Source organism: Tachysurus fulvidraco, chromosome 6 (assembly GCF_022655615.1).
Source record: "Tachysurus fulvidraco isolate hzauxx_2018 chromosome 6, HZAU_PFXX_2.0, whole genome shotgun sequence".
Classification (NCBI taxonomy): Eukaryota; Metazoa; Chordata; class Actinopteri; order Siluriformes; family Bagridae; genus Tachysurus; species Tachysurus fulvidraco.
In genome coordinates this window covers 30,931,121-30,955,054 of record NC_062523.1, presented here as the reverse complement: position 1 = coordinate 30,955,054, position 23,934 = coordinate 30,931,121, and the positions used below count along the sequence as shown (strand labels likewise).

General features: G+C 42.4%; 3 protein-coding genes across 5 annotated transcripts in view; 2 read left to right on the top strand and 1 right to left on the bottom strand.

Annotated features, from left to right (window-relative positions):
- Window positions 1-2,448, top strand: part of uggt2 (UDP-glucose glycoprotein glucosyltransferase 2) — a 31,736-nt gene extending 29,288 nt beyond the window's left edge. For all 3 annotated transcript variants that reach the window (XM_047814643.1, XM_047814642.1, XM_027152491.2), the window contains 2 exons: window positions 1,901-2,057; window positions 2,211-2,448. In XM_047814643.1, coding sequence (XP_047670599.1) covers window positions 1,901-2,057; window positions 2,211-2,233 — 180 coding nt within the window. In that variant the 3' untranslated portion in view covers window positions 2,234-2,448. The remainder of the gene's footprint in view (window positions 1-1,900; window positions 2,058-2,210) is intronic.
- A 660-nt stretch (window positions 2,449-3,108) lies between these two features.
- Window positions 3,109-9,076, bottom strand: dnajc3a (DnaJ (Hsp40) homolog, subfamily C, member 3a). The gene is made up of 12 exons (XM_027152503.2): window positions 8,622-9,076; window positions 8,222-8,332; window positions 8,022-8,146; window positions 7,872-7,946; window positions 6,797-6,949; window positions 6,265-6,446; window positions 5,988-6,107; window positions 5,785-5,890; window positions 5,569-5,689; window positions 4,309-4,441; window positions 4,084-4,232; window positions 3,109-3,662 (listed from the first exon to the last, which is right to left on the bottom strand). The coding sequence occupies exons 1-12, from the start codon at window positions 8,701-8,703 to the stop codon at window positions 3,502-3,504; spliced, it is 1,518 nt and encodes a 505-aa protein (XP_027008304.1). The 5' UTR covers window positions 8,704-9,076; the 3' UTR covers window positions 3,109-3,501.
- Window positions 9,077-9,667: 591 nt separating this feature from the next.
- rnf17 (ring finger protein 17) lies at window positions 9,668-23,915 on the top strand. The gene is made up of 37 exons (XM_027152493.2): window positions 9,668-9,804; window positions 10,014-10,135; window positions 11,328-11,425; window positions 11,507-11,567; window positions 11,680-11,760; window positions 11,836-11,939; window positions 12,578-12,746; window positions 13,458-13,528; window positions 13,674-13,736; window positions 14,183-14,364; window positions 14,466-14,552; window positions 14,648-14,809; window positions 15,280-15,451; window positions 16,308-16,431; window positions 16,608-16,783; window positions 16,870-17,002; window positions 17,260-17,416; window positions 18,814-18,929; window positions 19,003-19,117; window positions 19,210-19,333; window positions 19,420-19,659; window positions 19,748-19,892; window positions 20,038-20,150; window positions 20,249-20,339; window positions 20,435-20,556; window positions 20,636-20,892; window positions 20,976-21,139; window positions 21,252-21,371; window positions 21,458-21,538; window positions 21,612-21,734; window positions 21,819-21,875; window positions 21,958-22,065; window positions 22,136-22,256; window positions 22,736-22,874; window positions 23,026-23,212; window positions 23,353-23,466; window positions 23,561-23,915. The coding sequence occupies exons 1-36, from the start codon at window positions 9,753-9,755 to the stop codon at window positions 23,452-23,454; spliced, it is 4,539 nt and encodes a 1,512-aa protein (XP_027008294.2). The 5' UTR covers window positions 9,668-9,752; the 3' UTR covers window positions 23,455-23,466; window positions 23,561-23,915.
- Window positions 23,916-23,934: the final 19 nt, after the last annotated feature.

The following is a 23,934-nucleotide window of genomic DNA, read 5'->3' as shown; positions in this document are numbered from 1 at the left end:
AAAAACATTTCACCTTTAGAACCAGGAGGGACAGTGGTTTAGTGGTTAGCATGTTCGCCTCACACCTCACACAGGTTTGGGGGTTCGATTCCCGCCTCCGCCTTGTGTGTGTGGAGTTTGCATGTTCTCCCCGTGCCTCGGGGGTTTCCTCCGGGTACTCCGGTTTCCTCCCCCGGTCCAAAGACATGCATGGTAGGTTGATTGGCATCTCTGGAAAATTGTCCGTAGTGTGTGAGTGTGTGTGAGTGAATGAGAGTGTGTGTGTGCCCTGTGATGGGTTGGCACTCCGTCCAGGGTGTATCCTGCCTCGATGCCCGATGACGCCTGAGATAGGCACAGGCTCCCCGTGACCCGAGAAGTTCAGATAAGCGGTAGGAGATGAATAAATGAGCTTTAGACCCGAGCATCTCAGAGAGCACAACACAGCTCAGGTTCCAGTCCCTTCAGCGAAGAACTGGAATCTGAGGTTATCTTTTTTTAGATATTTTTTTTCTAATCCATCCAGCCTTGATCTACATGTTCTACCTAAAGTCAGTAGATTTACAGAAAATGCTGGTCACTTACAAAGAAAAGGGCTCTTATGACACATCAGGATCATTCCTGCACGTACACAGAGCCTAATGTCTTCAATCTGATCAGGCAGGAAGGAGCTGAATTAATTAAGGGCCAGATATTCTCACTCCCACAATCTGAGCTGAACACACACACACACACACACACACACACACACACACACACACACACACGGACGAGAATAGCAGTTTCATTTACAACCCCACCTCCCTAAATGCATGCTTTTATTAGAGCGCTGGAGTCTGGAGATTAGCTCTTATTTCCTGAGGCTTAGACCCCATTTATTTTAGTCTAGATGTATTTTCATGATCATCATAATTTTATACATTTTTAATAGAACATGGGTGAGAATGTAGAGCATTTATTGTCTGATATCAGTATATCGTTTATAAATGTATTTATAATCACTGAACATTTGATCAGTACCCTTTGTACACTTTTTAAATATATCTATTAAAAATAAAGCCTTTCTCTAATTTGTCATCGTCTCGCTCTGCTATGCTCTACAGTATCTCTACTTCTTTATAGACCTTTATATAAAACTCGACAGTCCAGAGTAATGGAGAGAGTGGGGACAGAAGCGAGTGCAGGCAGGTTGGAATGGGTGGAGAAAGATGTCAGGAGTTGTGTGTGATAGGAAAATATCAGCGAGAATCGAGGGGAAGGCGTACAGGACACATGCTGTAGAGACAGTGAAGAAGAGACAGGAGTCAGAGCTGAAGATGTTGAGGTTCTGTTTGGGAGTGACAAGATCGGACAGGATTAGGAAGGAGTACATCAGAGGGACGGCTCATGTTGGACGGAGTTAGGGAGGCCAGATTACATGGACACGGAGCTGCCAGGCAGGAGGCAAAGAGGAGGTATATGGGTGTAATTAATGAGGATATGAAGCAAGTGGGTGCAAATGTTGAGGATGCAGAAGATAGGGATAGGTGGAGAGAGATGATTCGCTGTGGCGAGCCCCGAAGGGAAAAGAAGAAAGAAGAAGACATAAAACTCTCCATGAATAAAACAGTATGAGTGTAAATGTCCAGGGGCTTGAACCAGACCAATGAGTCAGTAAATCAGTTAATCGTACAGCAGTAAACGAGCCCAGAGATTTTTCAGTTGACTTTGTATAATGATAAATGATAAACCTGTGTGTGTACCGTTCACTTGGCTTCAAATCACCTAAATTTTTCACCAATTCGTCCACGTTACAAGTCACACTTTGAGCACGTGGCCAAATCCCAGGGTTAAATACTGTAGTGTTTTTGCCTCCTTATGGAATGTCTGAAGAGTTTTGATGTAGTGACTGATGAAGCAGGTTTTTGTGACGTCTCCGCAGTGCAATAATCCAAAGACCAAAGAGCCGAAGCTGAGCGCCGCCATGCGGATCGTACCCGAGTGGTCCAGATACGACACCGAGATCAAGCAGCTCCTGAAGCGGGTCAAGGATGAGACAGAGAGCACAAAGTCCTCTGCCTCGACCACAGAGCGTACAAGTGAGCCAGATCTCATGTTTCTGCCTTTTATGACCAAAATCTGGAACAAGTTTGGCTGCTGACTAATATTCAAAATGTCTCTTATGCATCAGAATGGTTATGAATTAATTACAGAGATTTTCATTTTTATTGTGGATTTGTGCGTTTCCGCAGGCAGCCGTCGAGATGAACTTTAGCACCTGTACAAAAGGACCGGAACCTTCTAAAAGCCCACAGAGATACCTACAAGCTTGAAGCAGGACGTATTTAACCGGACCCGAACGCTCCGGAAAAGGATGAAAAGGCATTTTTTAAAAACGTTTCAGTTTGCAATTCCTGAATCACATTGGCTTCCACTGGAATCAACATTATGTGCACAACACAACCAGTAATATACAAAAATGGATAACAACTGAGCCTTTTTTTGTGTTACATGTCTGTTCTGCTGCATACAATAATAATAATATTAATAATAATAATAATAATAACAGAAAGTATCACGAGAAGAAAGGGTTGTTTTGTCGCCATCTTGTGGTCAGTATATAAATTGCACTGAAGTTTTTTTTGGGGAAAAAATATATGTACATTCCTTTAATAATTCCTCAAGTCAGATCTTTTTAAAAATGATTATTAATACTATTGATTCATTCCACACTCGAAAGTTACTGTTTAATGTTTACACAAAGGGCCCGGGCTTTTTTTTTTATTCCTATACAATGATGAAATCCAACATCTTTGGGTTAATTTGTAAAATATGATTTTGTAAAATTTACCCGGACACATGCACGAAGTGTACGATTTATTTATGCTCTACATGAACGAGTCTTGTGCTTCTATTTGATTTCTTTAAACTGGGAAAAAAAAAAAAAAGACACGTCGTGTTTGTGACACGTCACATTGACGCCGAGGTGTTTTCGAAGCCTGGTAGTGGCCTGGAATGTGGATCTTCTCAGGAATACGACGTTTATTATAAAAATGATTCTAGGCGTGGTCAAGTGTCAATCGGGGAACGGAAGGCGGAGCCAGTGAGTGAAGATTTGTGTTATGGTCAAATTTCACACAAATAAATGGATGGATTAGAAAACAACTTTATGGATTCGTCTGATAACGAGCAGTAAAACAACGAAGAGTTTTTTGTTAATTAAATAAACAATGGCGTCTGTTTTTATTTCTGTATTTACAAATGCAGCGTCATTTAATTTATAGAAGAAAAAAAAATAGTGCAGTCTTATATGTACACAATAGATTTAGGATTCTTGGTCACATGGGAATGAACCCCTTATACTTTAAAGTTCCCTGAAGGAGAAACAATGCTTTATATATAATACCACGTGGGTCGGAGAATATTCGACAGCACAGGATGTGTTAATGCCACAGCAGTGTTCGGCTCAGCAGGTTGCACTTCTCTCCGAGTGTCTGTTCGGTTCGGGCTGATCGCAGCTCCGGTCCTTTCCGAATGACCAGATTAGTTAAAGTTGAATTTAAAGTTAAAGGGTCCGGAGCCGAAAGGATTAAAGCCCTGGAAGCTCTCCCAAGCCCTGTGGAAGTGGTGATGGCCTCCTCCTCCTCCCTGCTTGTTCTCAGGGTCCAGGGGGTCTTCTCCCTGGTCAAAGGAACTCCTCATTTCTGCACAAGAGCAGAGATAAAAGGTGTGAAATATAGCTGCATCTTATATATGCTTATGTTATATATTCAGCAGTTTCCGTGGCTTCTGCTCTGATGGAATGAAAGAAAACCTTCTCCCACACGTCGGCCCTTTCAGGTTTTAGACTGGACCTGTTAGTTACAGGAGGTCTAAAACAGCCAAGGAAGATTTACTACCGTGTAAAAAAAAATAAGAGCATCGACTTTTTAGTGAGTATAGTGTGAAACCATATACCATAGATTATAGAGGATTAAATTTTGGGTACATTTTGAAGCATCGTGTAACGTGAAAGAGACCGAAATCAACATTAAAACGAGGAGATATAAAAAGCTTTACTGTGGAATAACCTGATACGAATCTAAAGCTTACAGAAACTCACCGTCTGACTGAGAGAGACTTTACCTGGATCAGTGAGAACTTCCTTGGCCTGTGCGATGTCTATGAACTTCTTCTCAGCCTTTTTCTTCTCCTCGGGATCCTGGAAGTTGTCTGGGTGCCACTGCTGTGCCAACTTCCTGTAGGCTTTGATGATCTCCTTCTTCTGGGCCGTCCTAGGGGTCGAACAAACCCGGCCTTATTAAACACGACACGCTACGATATCAATCTCATAAGCCACCTCAATCTCACCTCTTGACCCCCAGTATCTTGTAGTAGTCTTTCTTCTGGGACTGTCTGAGGAGGCGCTGTGCTCTTTCCAGGCCCTCCTTTATCTGACGGTCATTCTCACTGTACTGCTTTGCGGTCTCAAAGTCCTTAATGGCTGCACAGATGTGATGTGAAGGGATTCGATTAGGATTAATGTATAAAGCAGAATCTCTGACTCAGGGGATCAGTTCCAGCCCTAACTAAAGGCTGCTGATTCAGGTGATTAAGGCTCAGATACTTGATTAAAGATGATTAGGAACTAAACTCTCTAGGGGGCTTTTTACACCTGGTAAAAATCTGCTTTTTACATCCGACGGTAAAAAGACCAGGTCTAAATGCCCTCCGAAACGTTTTGGAGACGGATATAAACCCGATGGTACAAACCCCTTCAGGAGGTGGTCTGGGATGCGTTTCAGATGAAACTGGACAGGTGTAAATGAATGTGGTTGTTCGAGCCACATACGTCAGCGCTAAACTCCTCCCAAACGAAACTACGTCACTCGCAGGTGATCTTTCACCCAGGCGTCTCGTCGGGGCTTAAAACGCGCCGCTGCCGCCAGCGAAAACGCAGCAAACAGTAAACGCTGTTTTTTGTAGCATAAACGTCGTAACCGGTTTTTACGTCTTCTTTTTGATCGTGTTCTGAAAACCGCGTACACCAAAGTGTGTTCTGTTACAGTTACCCCGGAAATGAGGCCAAATATATTAACATTTTGGGCGGGAGTAGAAAGATCGGATCGATATCAGATTCGCCGAGACGCGTTTATGTGGTCTGATGTAAATGGGACAGTTTTAACAAATCAGACAGATATCGGATCAGAGACAACACACGAAGTGACCGGGTGTAAAAAGGCCCTCTGAGGAAGACTTCAGGTACAGAAACCTCTACAAAAAGGTTTAAACAATGGAAACTAATGAAGGTGTTTGGAGGTGCATTGCTTGTATGTGTATTTGATGATGTTTTTTTTATGAGGTTTTGTTATTTCTGTTAGTAATGTTTGGTACCGACTCAAGAACCGGACCGACAGCCAACAAGAAAAAATAAATAAATTCCTCCAGTCAACTAAATATCAGAACTCGAGGTCTCCAAAACTACAACACGACATGAACTGACGTCACTTTCCCGACACTATAATAAACACCACGCTAGTTCTGTTCGAGCAGATCATGAGCTTGTTAAACTGACTACACAGAACACAAGAGTGACGTCCCAGAGTTGAGACCTGGACATGGTAGATTTACCGTGTTCGTATTGTTCGTCTTGGAGGTAGGCTTCTGCTCTGTCTTTTAGAGCGTTCACATTCTGTGGGTCTGAGCTCAGGACCTCACTGCACACAGGCACCGCTTTAGCACCTTGTTGATCCTGTGGTAAGAACAAACCATATTAATCTACTGCAGATTTGTTTGTATAGTAAAACGAGTGAACCTGGTGGTCGGGAAGGAAAGACGTGACCTGACCTTAGAAAGACAGTGGCATATGCGCTCCTTGGCATGAATAGTGTACTGTGGCACGTTCGGCTCCGTCTTCATAACCGACTCGTACTTACTCGCTGCGTCTCCGTACCTGTGCGAGGGGGAAAAAAGGAGACGAATCGTTTCACGGGGTCCGTTTATGGTGATCACCCTCTCACAGTAGGGGCTGTACTACTAGCAGTACACACCTCTGCTGCTGGATCAGCTCCTCAGCTGACATGATCTGCTTGTTGAGCTTCTTCACCTGCTTATAGTGGCTGAAGCATTGCTTGTGGTCAGGGTCCAGCTTCAAACACTCTCGTACTTCACTGAGGACAGAAAGACAGGATGAAGATCTCCCTAGATCCCTAGCCCAAAGTCTCCAAAAGTTCATTGACACAAGATCGCCAAGCCACGCTGCCTAATTACTAAACCGTACTAGCGCAAGCACCAGACCTGCAAAACACACCACAGTGACTCACTCACTTGAGGGACATCTCATGATCTCCAAGGTTATAATAGATGGTACTGAGCTGGTAGAAAGCCTGCGTGTTGTCATTCTTCAGTTTGGATGCTGCTTTAAGATCACTGATGGCTTTACCCATCTCACCCAGCTGTACGAAGCACTCGGCTCGGAGCTCTCTGGAGTAAACGTCCCACACACACGTCTAAGAAAAACACAGTAAACTGACATAATGCGCTGGTGGAACCGTGTTCATATTCCCGACATTAGAATCCTCTAAGCATGTCTACAGACGATAAGGAGTCATATAAGGCCTTCGTAATCTATCAGTAGACTTTATGCAACTAGATCTTCACAATAGCCCTGAACTAAATGGTGCTATTACTATTGCTGAAAGCTCCCTCGGCGATGTCATCGTCTTTTGTAGTAATTTGAAATGTTATGATCAGTAACATTCAACAGAAGGCTATTCACACATCGCTCGGGTGTTGCGTCCGGTGCAACCGTCCGGTTAAGGTAAGAGATTAAACGAGCTGCACCGATGAGATCACTCACTTCAATAACCGTGTCCAGGAGTCCAGCCGCTGAGCCGTAATCTTTACGATCGAAATTTGTCTGAGCCTCAGTCACCAATCTTTGGATTTCATCTGATTTCTTCAGCTGGCTCTTTGCTTCCTGCTCCTCTCTGCTGCTGGGGTTCGATTTCAGCTACAGAACACATCGAAGTAAAAAACATCATATTTGTATCCTCACTTATTATCTTATTTAACTTGTCATAAAAATCTTTAGTCTTCTGCTTTAGATAAACTTTCCAAAAAAAAAAAAAAAAAAAACCTCAGCAAGATTTTCAATTCAATTTTATTCGTATAGCACTTTGGTGCTATACCAAATGGGAATGAAACCTTTTATTAAATATGGTCTAAATAAACCTAAAAGACTAATAAAAGATTAGTCAAATTCAAATTCATTCATTTTCACTAATGCACTAATTTTCACTAATGCATTCAGATTCTTAACACAATGTGACATCACCATTTCTTTATCAGAGATAGTCATAACAGATATAATATCATTGATTAGTAACTTTCTGGAAAAGGGAACTAAGACATTGACAACATGCCGATGCTTCAAAAGACTTATCAGATAAGCTACAAGGGTGAAATTAGGCCTTGAGTCTAAAAGCAAAAATACTGATCCTAAGGCATAAGACACTTCCACATGACACTCCTGTGTGCAAAAGTACACATGATGTACATCATATATGTCAGATGTACAGTATATCCCATATATAAATAAATTATATGTAAATAAGAATATTTAAAAGCATAGTGTAGTGACGCCATGCCTGTAAATATTCTTATCATACCTTCTACATCGACAGGAAAAGTTCACGAACGCAAGATGACCATACGACTCGTCGCGTTAGAGTCGGCTTGGCTACTTGGTGTAATCGTGACATGAAGATCGTTAATTATGTAATTAACATAATAATGTGAACATAGAAATGAGGAGATGAGAGAGCTAGAAAGACTAAAGGACTAAAGCAGCTTCACTGTCTTTACAAGAGTGCAAAGAATTCTCAAAAAGAATCGTCAAGAAGTTCTCGAAGAGTTCTCGAAGAGTTCCTTACCACTTTTTTGAAATCACGCTCGGCTTCATCGAGCTTCCCTTGTTTCAGCAGTAAGCTTCCTCTCTGAAGTCTTGCCTGTGACAGAACAACGGTTACGGTTACTGTTGTCCTATCTACATTTCTTGTGTCTTATCATGGAGCAAAACTCACCGATGTGAAATCAGGTTTAAGTTCGATGACTTTGCTTAGATCCGGTAAAGCGGATTTAGACTTTCCCATGGCCAGGTAGACGGTGGCTCTTCTGTAGTAGGCCATGTAGTTTGTCGGGTCACCGTCTACACACAGGGGTGTAAGAAAATTACAGACGTAACATTACGATGCAGAAATGAATACACTGACCACCGACTCACCAACGGCTGCGTGGAAGTGGGACAGAGCGTCGGCCAGCTGTCCAGCAGCCAGGAGCTTCTTCCCCATCTCCAAGTGCTTCTCTAAGCTCTTCTCACTGCCACATGAACCTCCTGTGTGCAAAAGTACACATGATGTACATCACATCCCATATGCTAATGAGCATTCACTATGCTTGTAAATATTATCATTATTATTATTAGTAGTAGAAATAAAATACTGTCATTTATTTAATTCTCTTGATCTCGAACCATAATAGTTTGCTTGGACTAATAGTTCATGCGATTGAGGTGTAATAAGATCTTTAAGCACTTTACAGCTGGTGACATTTCAGTTTATTATTATTATTATTATTATTATTATTATTATCTGCTTTATTTATTTATTATAGCACTTTCTTACCTGCGTGTCGTAGATCTAGCAGCACGAGCACAAAGGACACGCAACTCACTAGTTTGTACACGACTGCTGTTAGTGACACCATGATATTTATGGCTTTATTTTGAAGTTAAATCCAGTTTTTCACCCTTTTTCTCTCGTCCTCCAAACTTCCACTGACTCTCTCACCATCACACAGACCAATAGCGTCCCCATTGGGTCGTGGGTCACTCCGATTGGTTCGTTCTGCTCAAGCTCCCGCCCAGATCTCTCTGATTGGTTCATGCTGCTCATAAACACGCCCTCTCACGCTGGTCCAGCCACGGCATCATTAAACGTATTCACCACGTGTGTGAAAATGACGACCCACAGAGTTGACCGTACAGCTTCACCCCAGACTTCTCCCTTCACAAAACCTTGTTAATATTTTCGTGACTGAAGGGAACAATTAATTAATTATGATGCTCTTGTAGCAGTCTTCTTGCCTTCCCCAGCTCCTTGGCATCTTCATCCAAGGCATCCCCTTGGATGAAGGCTCTCTTTTACATTTACGACATTTGTCAGAAATTATGTTATGACCTTACATCATTACATCTTAACTATTTAGCCCAAAGCTGCTTGTTGGAGAAGCAGCAGACTTTCAAAATGGATACAACACTTTCCTCTTGATCTGATGAAGTCGACTAATAAATTATTGGTATAAAGAAAATTACGTACAAATTTAAAAATTACAAGTAACTAATATTTCTAATGAGAGTTCGGTTTAATGCACCACAAATGCACAGTATGGACTAACTAGAAAAAGTTGATGTGCAATTGTAATAAACTCCTTCCATTAACAGCAAACACACAAATCAGGGTGACACATCACACACTATCAATTATTACTATTATTAGTATTACTAGTAAATAATATAAAATTACATTTAACTGCTAACATTTAACTTTTAACCCCATAAAGTTATATAAACTGCTGCCAACGGGAAAATTTAGCAAATTAAAACTGATTCTGATTCTGATTCAATAGAAATGATTCAACGATTCTTTCTTTAAATCCGAAGGAACCGGCTCTTTTTAAAGAGTCGGACCGAACTATCCGACTCAATAAAAAGAGTCGGCGATTCCCTGAATCAAAAGTGACGATCTACCACAAGGATGGATGCAGCAGTGGCATGTAATCGTTGTGGCTTACCGTATACATTGTCAGGTAATATTTAACTTTTAAATGCAATGTGAACAAACTTAATTAGCTGGAGATATTAAAATAAAACAACAGCAACAACAAACAAACCACGCGGCAGTTTGCCTCAGTGTATACATGCTAACCTGGCTAACCTTAACCCAGTGTAGTTAGCTATTAGCATGTATTCTTATGTGATGTTTAGCTTCACGCTTGAACTTTATTGTTGATTACAGAGGATGAGGATGTGGGGAGGTTGCCCCATGTGCTCTCCTGTGGACATATCTTCTGCTCAGAGTGTTTACAGTCTCTGGAATCCACCATCTCTGAGTCCTCCATCATCTGCCCAGACTGCACGGTAAGTTCAGGCGGATGACGTCATATGCTAATGAGCTAATTACTTATTCATCTCGATAATTGGCAATAACCAATTAACCGATTAACTAGTACACGAAGAGGGTTTATAGTTATATAAGTTAAAAAGTGAGTAGTGTGAGGAAGAAGAAGAGCAAAGAAGGTCACACTATACACACTCTATCTACTAAAACTGAGGCAGACACTATAGTACACACTATAGTACACACAATACACACTGTGTACTATACTGTGTATATGTACTATAGTGTGTGTATAGTGTCTGCCTCAGTTTTAGTAGATAAAGAGTCATTACAACATCCCATAATATTCAGAACAGGGTAGCCTCAGTCACCAACTCTCTTTACAGCTGTAGAGACAGGATTCTTGTTAATCCAATATGTCTGGAACCAGCGGTCAAATGTTTGATTATAGATTTATGCGAAGCATTTGAACTAATTTGAATTTGGAATTGATCCAAAACAGATCACCACAGAAATGAAGCTATACAGTACACATCTCGTTCATAAGACTTCAGTCGTCTAAACAAAAATGAAGCTTTAATGCTTAGCGATTTCCCTGATTTAACTAAACTTAAACTAGGCTAGCATGGAGGCCATGTTTATCACTGCCTGATTTCTTTCTGATTGAGATGTTACTTACTAGGAAATGATGGCAGGTTTTTTGGCTTAGCTACGATTCATGCCGACGGTGTAAGATCTCAAGACCAAATGGTCGATGATTGTAGCGTACATAACGTCATCGCTGTAAACAGAACTCTGATAAGATTTCGATTAAAAAAGGGGGTCGAGGCCACAGCAAGTGTCTCGTGTCTGAAATAGTTTTTCTTCAATAACTTCCTCACTGTTATTGTAAAGTGAGGCTTTTAAGTAATTGGTGTAAAATTAGTAAAAAGAAAGATTGTTTGTGGGCGACTCCACCGGTTGTTAATATCGTATACATTGTATATTCAATATATTAATAATATTAAATACTGATGATGCTGATAATTATTAGTTTTATTGTAGTTATGAAAAAGGGATCAGAGAAGACAAACAAATCGTTATCCTGTTTTTTTTTTGGGTTTTTTTAACGGTTGCAAATATATAGAAATTTTTATATACCTTGATATCCAATTTCATTAGCATTGACGCATTGCTAATAAAGCTAATTTCATTAATAATCGCTAATTTCAGATAAACACTGAAATCGGTGAAGAAGGGGTGGACGGATTGCAAGTGGACAGCAGGATAATTGGCCTTATGTACACAACTAAGATGAACTCCAAGAGGAAGTAATCCTAATCTCACTTATGTAATAAATAATACCACATACCTATAGAAATGATTTGATGTCTGTTAAATAAATTCTCCAGACAGCCGTCTCGCAGATGGACTAATCAGCATCAGCCTGACCAAGAGAAGCTTTCTGAAGAAGTATGTGTGATGGACTGTCAAACATCTTTTCAGTACACGTTTAAAGTTGGATTTTAGATTGTGTGTGTGTGTGTGTGTGTGTGTGTGTGTGTGTGTGTGTGTGTGTGTGCAGGGTCCAGATGTGAAGAAGATTTTAAGATTAGCCCTCTGTACAGCAGCAGAAAACATGACTACTCTAGATAGACTACACCAGGTAAATGATGCAACATGTCTTAAGTTGTTACCTCTGCTATTAATGATTTATGATTTAATTTGTTTTTCTTGTAAGACTCTGGTTTCAGGTATTCAGGCTCAACTGAAGAGAGAGAGGACTCGAATCATAAAGGAAATTGATAACTGCGTGGAAAAGGCAATCGCCATACTGCAAAAAAGGTGTGTAGTCGGCAGCGATGGTCGGGAAGATGGACCATTTGTCACCGTATTTGTCTCATCATATCAACATGGAATACTGACGTGGTTTTGTAGTGTTTTCTGGTATCATTTCAGATCATTATTTTGTGACACGGAGTATTTTTTTTTTTTGCCCTATCGAACACAATGAGCATGGGGCATGGGGGGTGAACCACCATGCTGTGGTTATTCTCACCATCAAAAAGACCCCAATCATATTGAAATCACTAGTTTGCTAAAAATGTACCGATTGTGTTCGAAAAGAATAATGAAACTGAAAATAGACTAATTATTATTATTATTATTATTACATTTTATTTTATGGTAATTATGTCTGTTTGTACATTTTTGTGGTATTAAGTTTAAGCAGGTCACACTGTTTGAAGGTCACACTGTTTCTGGATTTTCTAATAGATATCATAGGTGTCTACACATCGCTGAGAAAGTAATGAAACCGGGATAAATCATGTCAGATATTGTTTGTGATTTACACACTTTGTTTAAAGCACCTATTTGTTTATAGTCTGTTTGGGTAAGAGTCTACCAACATACCTGTAAGTTTCATGTGAGTGAAATCCGACACGTTTATACAGCTGCATATTTCTCACGTGTGCGTTCAGACGTAGCACGCTGGTGTCTGAACTGAGCTGTCTAGAGAAGCTCTTCTCGGGTGGGAGGGACGAGTGTCAGAAACTGCAGAGGAGACGGAGAGAGCTGCACACAGCCATCCAGAAAGCACAATATGTTCTCCAGGTCTCATTGCTGGAGTCTTACTGCAGTCTGGATGAGGTATAGAAGTATATCAACAGTATAGTACATATAGTAGTCCTGATACAGCCTTATAGCCACTGCACAGGCCATATACACACTATAGTGCACACTACACACAATACACTATTCCACTATAAACACTATAGTATACACACTATAGTACACACAAAACACACAATACAATACACACTATAGTATACACTATACACACTATAGTACACACTATAGTGCACATTATAGTACACTACACACTATAGTGCACACTATACACACTAGTACACTACACACTAGTGCACACTATAGTACACTACACACTATAGTGCGCACTATACACACTATAGTATAGTGCGCACTATAGTACACTACATACTACAGTGCACACTATACACACTATAGTACACTACACACTATAGTGCACACTATACACATTACACACTATAGTGCACACTATACATACAATACACTATACACACTATTCCACTATAGTACACACTATAGAACTGCATGTTTTTCTTTATTGCACCATTCCGAGTACCTTGAGACTGCTGTGTGTCGGACATGTCGGTGCCGCAGCCAGGTCTCGTTTTTCCCCCATGTTGATGGCAAATGACCTGAAGCTGCTTGCTCGTACCTGCTGTGAATGATGTAGTGTACAGGTTTATATAGAATAAATAAAATAACACTTTTTGGGTCCTGATTGATTTTTCCATTGTATATTTACTTGCTCAGATTCTGGAGAACCTGCAGAGTCCCGTGGAATCGTGTGATATGAGCTACCTCACTCTGCGTTCAGACCTTAAGTAAGTTGTGCCACTAAATATTTTGTAATCTGCCTCACACTTTTTTTTATTTTTTTTAATTTTTCTATTTATATGCTGTATGTTACATTATTATATTATATTCGTGTCTCACCACTCAAACCGTAGGCTTTTTATTTTTGTATAGGTGCGTTCTTAAAGTGGACTATGTGAAAAACTCCCTGGAGGTCACAGATGGTAATTTTAAGCTGTGAGTAGATGCAATTTTTTGTTTCATATTATTATTATTATTATTATTATTATTATTATATATCATAGAACCATTAACCACATCCAAAAACCATAAATCTCAACCTCGCTCCAAAAACTAATTAAAATGCTCTGACCGATCTGTTCGATATCTAGCAAGCTGACTTGTTGCCCAAAAATCTTGTTTCTCACCGATTTCACAAAAAAAACAAAAAAAAACATGGACCAATATCCAGAAAACATGCATGCTTCAGACAGAAATCCTACATATCCTATATACTGTTTAGTTAGCTAATTAGCTGGATGTAACTTCATTAGCCAGCAAATCACAATCAGAAAAAGTTTACCAAGTTCATCGATACATAATCTGCTCAAATTAATTGCTGGAATAATCAGATGCTAAACGAAAAGGAAATGAGTGTTTGCTGTGACTTGGCGGTGTTATAGATGCGAGGACGTGGCCGTCCCTCCTGCTGGAGAGCACGGCAAGAATCCAGGTTCAGGAGCAAAGAGAGGAGGCAGAGAAAGCCTTCGAGCGGAAATTTCTCCTCGTCCAGCTTTCCCCAGACACACCCGTGTTCCAAGCCCAAATCTTATTGTTGAGGAAATCATTGAGGAACCAGTTATTGGTGAGATGAGCGGTGTAATGTGTGTGTGTGTGTGTGTACCGGGTAGCGTTCAAGTTCAGGAGGTTGGTTAAGCAATGCTTAAATGTTTTCTGCTCTTTCAGACCAAGAGCCCAAACATATCGAGAGACAAAGGGTACAGAGGAAGAATCGCAAGACACCGACAGACAGGATCGGCTTCTCCCAAAGAGGTATGTTTTGTTTTTTTTTTAGAGAGAGATTAGAATCCTTCCTATTTTATTGTTTGAAACCCCAAAAAGACAAATCGGTGTTCTGCGTTTTCCAGGACTGAAGAAGTGGGTTGCAGTGACCCACATTATCAACCCAACACACTTCTATGTGCGCTATGTGATGGAGCACAAGGCAGGAGTCCTGCTGGCCAAAAAGATTAACAGCATCTGCTCTGGAGAACGCAGCAAGTTCACTGAAAAGGACCAGATCAAGACTGGTAAAAAAAAACAAAAAAAAAACAACTCCATTGGTAGGCGGTGGAGACGTTATATTCTTGAGATTTATTGTGCATCCACCCGTCTGTCCGTCCTTTCAAGATTCTCATTAGAGCGAGTGGTTGAACGGTTCTAGGATTTAGGCTTTATGGAATTTCATCATCCTGCTAAATTGATCAGGTTTTGGAATCGATCCAAACAGGGAGAAGGTCACAGCAAGGTCAAAACTCAGTTTTTCTTTAATAACTTCCGATTATTAAGGATGGGTACTGATTATTACGTGTATTTAAGGCACACAAATGAATAGCGAGGATTAGATGTGGTGGAGGCAAGTATTTGGTGTTATTTCATTTCAGGGTGTTTTAATCCAGATCGATTTGTGTGTGGTGTCACTTTGAAATATGTAAAATTTGTTAAGCATTGTGTGTGTGTGTGTGTGTGTGTGTGTGTATGTGTGTGTGTGTGCTTGAAGGATCGCTGGTGTTTGTTAAGTGGAAGGAGGACGTGTGGTACAGAGCAGTGGTGTGTGAGTTGTTCCAGAAAGGCTGTCTGGAGTGTGTGAGTCAGTGCTCCGCAAACGATGTCGCACGCCTGGAAGTGTTCTTCTCCGATTATGGCTTTTTTAAGGGACTCACCGTCTCGGGGTAAGGAGGAGTTCACAGAAACGGTTCATCTTAAAAAATAACTCAGTTGTATGTATTTCTATTTTTTTTTCTTTTTTTAATGCTTGGAAGTGTGCAGTTCTTTTAGCCCATAAATAGTAAATAGAACGAATAGAAAACTATTTTTATAGTTTTTTTTTTTTACTGGAAGTGGTGTTGCTCCTGGTCATATGCCAACAAACCCACCAGGCAAACAGACAGCTAGTCCAGGAGGTCACCCTGTAGTAACCAGCCCACAGTATGTAGAAGGAAAGGAAAGGGAGGAAAAGTACATAGTCATTGTCAATTCAGGTAGGTAGGTAGATTGGTTTGCATCAAGCAGGTAGGTGGGTTAAGTGTATCCTAGGTGGGGTTCTTCTTGTGGAAGATTCCTGACCTCAACTTTTGGGATGAATTAGATTTGGCCTTCTTGCCCTCTTTTAGTCAGTCTATCTACCTGTCTTGCTACCAGTGTCTGATTGGTTTTCTAACCTAAACTGGCTGGTCACCTAGAAACCTGTTTCATTGTGTCCTGTATATTGTGACCCCTCTTATTGCGACCTGTCTCATTGCGTCCTGTATACACACAAATGACCCGTCTCATTGTGACCTGTATATTGTGACCCCTCTCATTGTGACCTGTATACACACAAATGACCCGTCTCATTGTGACCTGTATATTGTGACCCCTCTCATTGTGACCTGTATACACACAATTGACCCGTATCACTGTGACCTGTATATTGTGACCTGTCTCATTGTGTCCTGTATTCACACACATGACCCCTCTCATTGTCCTGTCTCATTGTGTCCTGTATACACACAAATGACCCCTCTCATTTTGACCCCTCTCATTCAGTGATGATCTTGTTGGTCTAAATGAATGTCTGCGGAGAGCTTATCCTGCTGCACAGGCAGATCTGCATCGCTGGGAACCTCAGGCTGTTCGGTGTTCCCTTAAAGACATCGTTCCCTCAGACCTGGTGAGATTTTTCGTTCTTTCTTGATTGATTTTATAATTTATGAACTAGTAAACAAAAAAGAAACATTGATTGAGAATTTTGTATTTTTCCTGAAATTAATAGCTACGTTTATTTTTAACGTCTTCGTGATGTGGTGTGTTTTTCTAATAAAGTGCTCAGCGAGTTTACCTCTGCAGGTAAAAGGCTGGAGCGTGGAAGCATCAGAAGAGATGAAGCGTATGATCGGCTCAAGTGCTGTGGAGATGCAGGCGCTCGGTGAAGAGAGAGACACGCTTCTGGTGGATCTGAAGAAAGTATCGATGAACTCTTCACTTTCTCTGAGAGAACACCTCGTGTTCACGGAACTTGCCAGGCAGGAAAAAAAAAAAAAGCGGAACACCTCTCTGTTAATATTCTCTAAATTTAATTCAGTTGTAAAATGTGTGTCTGGTGTGGCAGGTTCTATTCCCCACAGCTGGCCCCTGCGGGTGGTAAGATGCGGTTTTACCCCCCTGTGTTACCCAGACTGAACACTGCGCTGAATGCTGTGGTGTCCCATGTAAACACACCATCAGACTTCTACATACAGCTTGTGAGTAGACTGGAGATGCTGAGAGAAACCTTTGGTGTGAGTGGTTTACTTACAGAACAGAACGTGACGTTAATGACGTAGCAACACACTTAAGGACCTGAATGTCTACAACCATTTTTCTTTTCTCCAAATTTAAATTTGTCGCTTCACCAAAAGGAACACTGTGAAAAACAGAATGTAAAAAATCTCTCAGCTAATTTAGCTTCATGGACACAATCTGAGTAGGGTTAGGGTTAACGGTGTTGTTTACCATGAAGGTGGAGAATATGGAGTTCCTGCTACTGAACACAAAACTACAGGACTGTTATGGGCTTCCAGAAGCTGAAAGCGAACTTCAGATCTACTCTCCTGTTCTGTCCCAGGCCTGTGTTGCCCTCTATGACAACAAGGACTGGTGCAGGGCTGAAGTCACAGGTGAGTGTGTGAGTGAGACAGTGTGTGTGTGTGTGAGAGACCGAGAGAGAGAGTGTGTGTGTGAGTGAGAGAGACCGAGAGAGAGAGTGTGTGTGTGAGTGAGAGAGACCGAGAGAGAGAGAGTGTGTGTGTGTGTGTGTGTGTGAGTGAGAGACCGTGTGTGTGTGTGAGAGACCGAGAGAGAGAGTGTGTGTGTGTGAGTGAGAGACCGTGTGAGTGAGAGACCGAGAGAGAGAGAGAGAGTGTGTGTGAGTGAGAGACCGAGAGAGAGAGAGAGAGAGAGAGAGTGTGAGTGAGAGACCGAGAGAGAGAGAGTGTGAGTGAGAGACCGAGAGAGAGAGAGTGTGTGCGCGTGTGTGTGAGTGGAGACAGAGAGAGTGTGTGCGTGTGATAGACCGAGAGAGAGAGAGAGAGTGTGTGTGTGTGTGTGTGTGTGAGAGACCGAGAGAGAGAGAGAGAGTGTGTGTGTGAGTGAGAGACCGAGAGAGAGAGAGAGAGTGTGTGTGTGAGTGAGAGACCGAGAGAGAGAGAGAGAGAGTGTGTGTGTGTGTGAGTGAGAGACAGAGAGAGAGAGAGTGTGTGTGTGAGTGTGTGTGTGAGAGACCGAGAGAGAGAGAGAGAGTGTGTGTGTGAGTGAGAGACCGAGAGAGAGAGAGAGAGTGTGTGTGTGAGTGAGAGACCGAGAGAGAGAGAGAGAGAGAGAGAGAGAGAGTGTGTGTGTGTGAGTGAGAGACCGAGAGAGAGAGTGTGTGTGTGAGTGAGAGACCGAGAGAGAGAGTGTGTGTGTGAGTGAGAGACCGAGAGAGAGTGTGTGTGTGAGTGAGAGACCGAGAGAGAGAGAGAGAGTGTGTGTGTGAGTGAGAGACCGAGAGAGAGAGTGTGTGTGTGTGTGTGTGTGAGTGAGAGACCGAGAGAGAGAGAGAGAGTGTGTGTGAGTGAGAGACAGAGTGTGTGTGCGCGTGTGTGTGAGTGAGAGACCGAGAGAGAGAGTGTGTGTGTGTGTGTGAGTGAGAGACCGAGAGAGAGAGAGAGTGTGTGTGAGTGAGAGACCGAGAGTGTGTGTGCGCGTGTGTGAGTGAGAGACCGAGAGTGTGTGTGTGAGTGAGAGACCGAGAGAGAGAGAGTGTGTGTGTGAGTGAGAGACCGAGAGAGAGAGAGAGTGTGTGTAAGTGAGAGACAGAGAGAGAGAGAGTGTGTGTGCGCGCGTGTGTGTGAGTGAGTGAGACAGAGAGAAAGTGTGTGTGTGTGAGACAGTGTGTGTGTGTGTGAGTGGGACAGTGAGTGTGTGTGTGTGAGACAGTGTGTGTGTGTGTGTGAGACAGAGAGTGTGAGAGGGTGTGTGTGTGTGTGAGCCTATAACTCATCTTGTTTATACCGATGTGACGTCTAATTATCAGGTTTTCCCGGTGGACATAAAGTAGAAGTCCAGTATGTAGATTTTGGCAACAAGGAAATTCTGTCAGTTAAAGACCTCCGCCAGATAAAGGATGAGTTCTTCTCACTACCAGCCATGGTAAGGGTCCTGATTTATCATCACTATCTTTATAAACTTTATCGCCAGCTGCGAGTCTTAATCTGCTTTTCAGGCACTGTGGTGTTCTCTGGATGGCGTCTCGAGCGTAGGAGAAACCTGGAGTGACGAGAGCATCGACGTGTTCCGCGAACTGACCGAACAGAAACTGGTCACAGTCGTTGTAAAACGTGAGTACGTGAGTACGTACGTGTGCTTTTATATATTATTTCTGTCACCGCCGAGCGTCACGTCATGTGTATATATTTGTGTCCGTTTTCAGAACTCGTGCCTGTTTCCGTGGCTTTGCCTGTGTGTCTGTCTGAAGCCAGTGAGGATTCTACCGAGGGTTTGTCCAGCATCGAGGAAACACTGGTCACAAAAGGGCTGGCCTCTCTAAGCACAGAGTATTTACAATATGTTCCTGAACTCTACACAGAAAGCCTCACTGTGTCCAATCGTGTCCGCTGATGTCTCGCTCTGTCTGCCATAGAATCACATCTAAGAATCAATCTCTCCCACCGGAGCACACGGTTTGGGATCCCCCGCTGGTGGAAGAGACCCCGTGTCGGACCGAGCCGACGAGCGCCGCCCTCGACCCTTCTACAACGATGCAGCCCAGTCTGATCCTGCCATCTGCTTGTCTGAAAGACGTCAAAGTGAAGGTCACGCACGTGACGTCTCCTGGAAACATCTGCGTGCAGCTGCTCCAGTACGACGCTCAGCTTAAGAGGTACAGCTTTTTTTATTAAACCGTTAGGCGACGATTATAATTATGCTGTTAATTGTGCAATATAAAATACTTTTACTTTTCTTGTTAGGATTCATGATTTGCTGAAAAAAGAGTACACCAAGTCTGAGCCTGAAGAGACGGCCTGGGAAGCAGATATGTTTTGTGCTGCTCATGTTAATGGCGTTTGGGAGAGAGGAAAGGTGTGCAGTTTGTCTTCCGGCGACGTCGCGGAGGTAAGGACGATCGTGACGTGATGATCGAGTGGTAGGATGGGAAGGGAAGGGTTGAGAAAGGAAACGAGTCTGACATGAGAACAATGCAGATTTTAAGTGAGAGATAAATGAGTGCTAGTGTGAATGTGTCCAAAACACATTACAGGTGCTGCGCTGTGACTTTGGTAATAAAGTACAGCTCCACTTGAGCAACCTGAGACCACTTCTCCCGGGGTTGGGCGGCTCTTACCTGCTGGAGTGTTGCCTCAGTGACATACGGTATGTTAAAATGATCCAAAGTGCTTCACGAGAGCGAAAGAAAGACTTTCCGATTCTCTTCTGTTGCTTTTTTGACTTTCCTCCCATTCCTCCTTCAGGCCAGCCGGCGGTTGCTCCTCCTGGACGGCTACGGCGTGCGACTTTATTTCCTACTACCTCACCGGTGCCATGGCTATAATGACTATCCAGGTGACCAAGATCGAATCTTACTAGACCCTCACCTAGTCTACAAACAATATATATTTTGTTCCCTTTTACGCGTTTGGTGAACATTTTGCCCGCAGGAGCCGTCCTCCGTCAGACCGGTGCCCGTCTCTTTGTTCTGCTCCAACAGAGCAGGTGGGCACGTCAGCATAGCGGATTTCCTCATCACAGAGGGGCTCGCTCTGAGAGACAGAAGTGTCAAGTACAACATTTACACGTTTTATCTTTACACGCACCGTCTGCTCTCTTCGTCCTTTACCTCATGTCAGTCTATCTTTCAGACCCAAATCAGGATCTGCGACCGTGTCCCTGGAGCAGGCTGTGTGTGAAGATGCAAAGAAGATCGGTCAGGAGAATAAATCTCCCGCTCCCCCTCGCTCACTTTTGCCCAAACCTGCCCCCAGAACCAATCCTCCTCCAGCAAGAGTGAGAACCCAGGCCTATCTACCCCCAGAGTTGCCTCCCTGCGGGGAATCGTGCATGAGCGTTTCTGCCGTCTCCGATGACGGCGTCATCCACGTTATGACGCTACAGGCCGGTACGCGACAGGGCAAGATTAATGCCACACACACACTTTTTTTTCTTGGACTCTAACCTTATTTTCTGATGTGTGTGTCACAGTGTGTGAGTTTGATCGCTTGCAAGAGCGGCTGCAGCAGTGCATCAAGAGCTTTCCTAAGCAAAAGCACTATAACTGGAAGAACGTACTGGGCTGTGTTGTAATGGGCTCCGACATGCTGTGGTACCGGGGTCAAGTCCAGGAGGTGATCGGAGGCTACGTGAAGGTTAGGATTTAAATAACGTTTTTGTCAAAGATTTAAAATAACAACTGAAGGCGAAAAGTGATGTTTCCAAAACCTGTAGTATTGTCATGTTTGTCTGTATTTTGTGTTCCAGGTGCGTTACGTGGATCAGGGGGTTGTGGAGAACATCCCAGTGTGCCACGTGTACCCGATGGTGCTTTGTGTGAACGTCCCACAACTGGCCGTGCCATGCCAGATGAATGGGTTGTTTCCGGTGAGCAAAAGAATTTTTAACGTATATTTAGTAAGATAGAAAGTATTTCCTAACCTTTTATCTTGGGTTTCTCTCACTTGGTGTAGGTAGGGGGGGTGTGGCAGAGTGACGCGGTGGCTCTTATGAAGGAGTTGTTGCTCGGCCGTTCGGTCAGCGTTCACGTTACTGTAAGTTAACAATCGCATTCACAAACACACACACGTATTACCCACACTTATTAATGACATTTATGTTTCTCAGGAGCTGCCAGAGGATCCACATGACTCTGTTACCGTGGAGATAATACTGCATGGGATGCAACTAAGCAGAATCATGATGCACCACCAGCACGCCACTCTCAGCCTGTCTGTTGACAGCCCCGAGGTCTGACGCACTCGCAGGATTTGATGCCGGTCATTTTATTTAGATATAATCTTTACACATTTTCTATATATTATTATATATTAGGATTATGTGGCAAAACCTGCAGTACCTCATTTGGATCACTGGGACCTGAACACTGAGGTGAACCTGCCTTTCTTCTTTCTTGGTCGTCCAGTGTGAATGTTTGGTTCTGTTTAATAACAGATGTGTGGTTTTCTAACAGGGCTTGGAGGAACCCCAGTCCACGATAGGGTCGTACACTGACCTCAAACTTCCAGACCAAGGGGAATCGTGCTGGGTTCAAATTAAGCACATTCGCACCCCTAACCAGGTAGTTTATGGATTTCACAGATCTTGTTAGTGGAAAGTGTTGGTATGTTATTTGTGCACTATATGTGTAGGTGTTTCTGAGCGTGTTGGACACTTCGGCTCCTGAACACGAACAGGAGTCACTAGACGAAGCCATGAGCCGAGTGAACGGTGACATCGATGCTTTGCCCATGCTGGAAGACTTCCCTATGGGTAGATAAGATTATCTATCATCTATAACCAGTTTAACTAACAGTGTGTCTAATAATATAGTGTACACACACATATATATAAAATGTACCTTCTAGAGCCTTCTATAGTCAGTCTAAAAACAAATGTGACAATCTAAGAGGCAGACAGAATTTAGAAGCACCAAATTCCTGCCCAAGTAGTGTTATTAAAAAAAAAATCTTAATAATTTTGTGTAATAAGAGATTTTAGAATGGAAAGGATTAACTCCAGTTGGCCATAACATTATAAACAGTTGTCGAGTGCCAACGTTTTGGAAGCAAAAAGGGTCAAAACATCTCCAAAATGGCAAGTCTTTTAGGGTGTTCTAAAAATGTGGTTCAAGAAAGAATGAGTAGTTTTCAGGGGCACTGATGGCTCATTGATGCACATGGGAAACATAATGTGGTATAAATATATATGTGTATATGTATCTCACATATAATGTGGTTGTCGGTCTGTAGAGGGTCCTTGTCTGGCTGAATACAGCGACGGTCAGTATTACCGTGCAAAGCTTCTCGCCATCTCTGAGCTCAATCCCGGCATCCAGCTTCTCGTGAGACACTTGGACTTTGGCTCTGATGACGTCGTGCCACTTTGCAAGTAAGCCGTATTAAACTTGTGTGTGGAGTGTTTATTATTCCTTTCATACTTGTAGATAATTCTATAAACTGCTTGAGTTCATAAAATGATCCAAAAAAAAAAACCAATAGATAGGCGAGTGTTCTCAGTACGTGGTGTGTATCCGTGGCAGATTACGTCGTCTCCCCAAGACGCTGCTCCGTTTCCCGTGTGATGCCGTTTTCGTTCAGCTGGCCGGGTTCAAGCCCCCGCGTCGGTGTCAGGAGTCAGAACGGATTCCCTACAGTCCGGATTGGAGCATGAAGACCATGCTGGAGATGATCGACCTGCTGCAGGGAAAATTGCGTGCTGTGGTGATGGTATGTGGAAGCTGATTTAAGCTACATTATTGTCTGTTTTAATTCTAAGCAACGTTGGGCGTAGACATGAATTTTATGTACCTTAAGCCTGGCAAGTAAATAAAATAAAGCTTTATTTTCCTCGAATGACGTCGTTTCAGGCTGTCGAGCCTCAGCCAACTGTACTGCTGTACGACGCTGATGGTTATTTGGTCCACACTCCTCTAGTGGAGAAAGGCCTCGCTCTCGCTGATAACGAGTGATGAAACGATAAAGTGAGTACATAATCAGTTCTAATCTATATTTAATGTGATGAAGGTGTTCAGAATTTTAATAGTTTGTTTTGTTTTTGTTTGTTCTGCTCTACAGGTTGTACCTTAAGTTCATTCGGTCCGGAGAGAAGCAGTGAAAAGCCTTTTTTTTTTTTTTTAAGTACAGTTTAGTTTAAATGCCCAGATTAAGTTGCTCCATCGTTGTGTTTAAATGCCAATTGTTCTTCCATAATGAGGATGTTAAGGTTTAAAAAAAAAAAAAAAAGGTTGAATATTATTAATATTTATGATTTAACGCGTAGATAAATCCAGGTTCGAGATGAGGATTGATTTGTTGGAAGAAGAAATTGAGAGAAGATTGAGAGAAGTTACGCTTGTTAAATTGAGTTGTTAATTTGGTGGAATAAAAGTTTTCTTTGTTACAGAAAAAGTAAAAATTCCTTGTGTACAAATTTCAGACTTGGGTGTGTT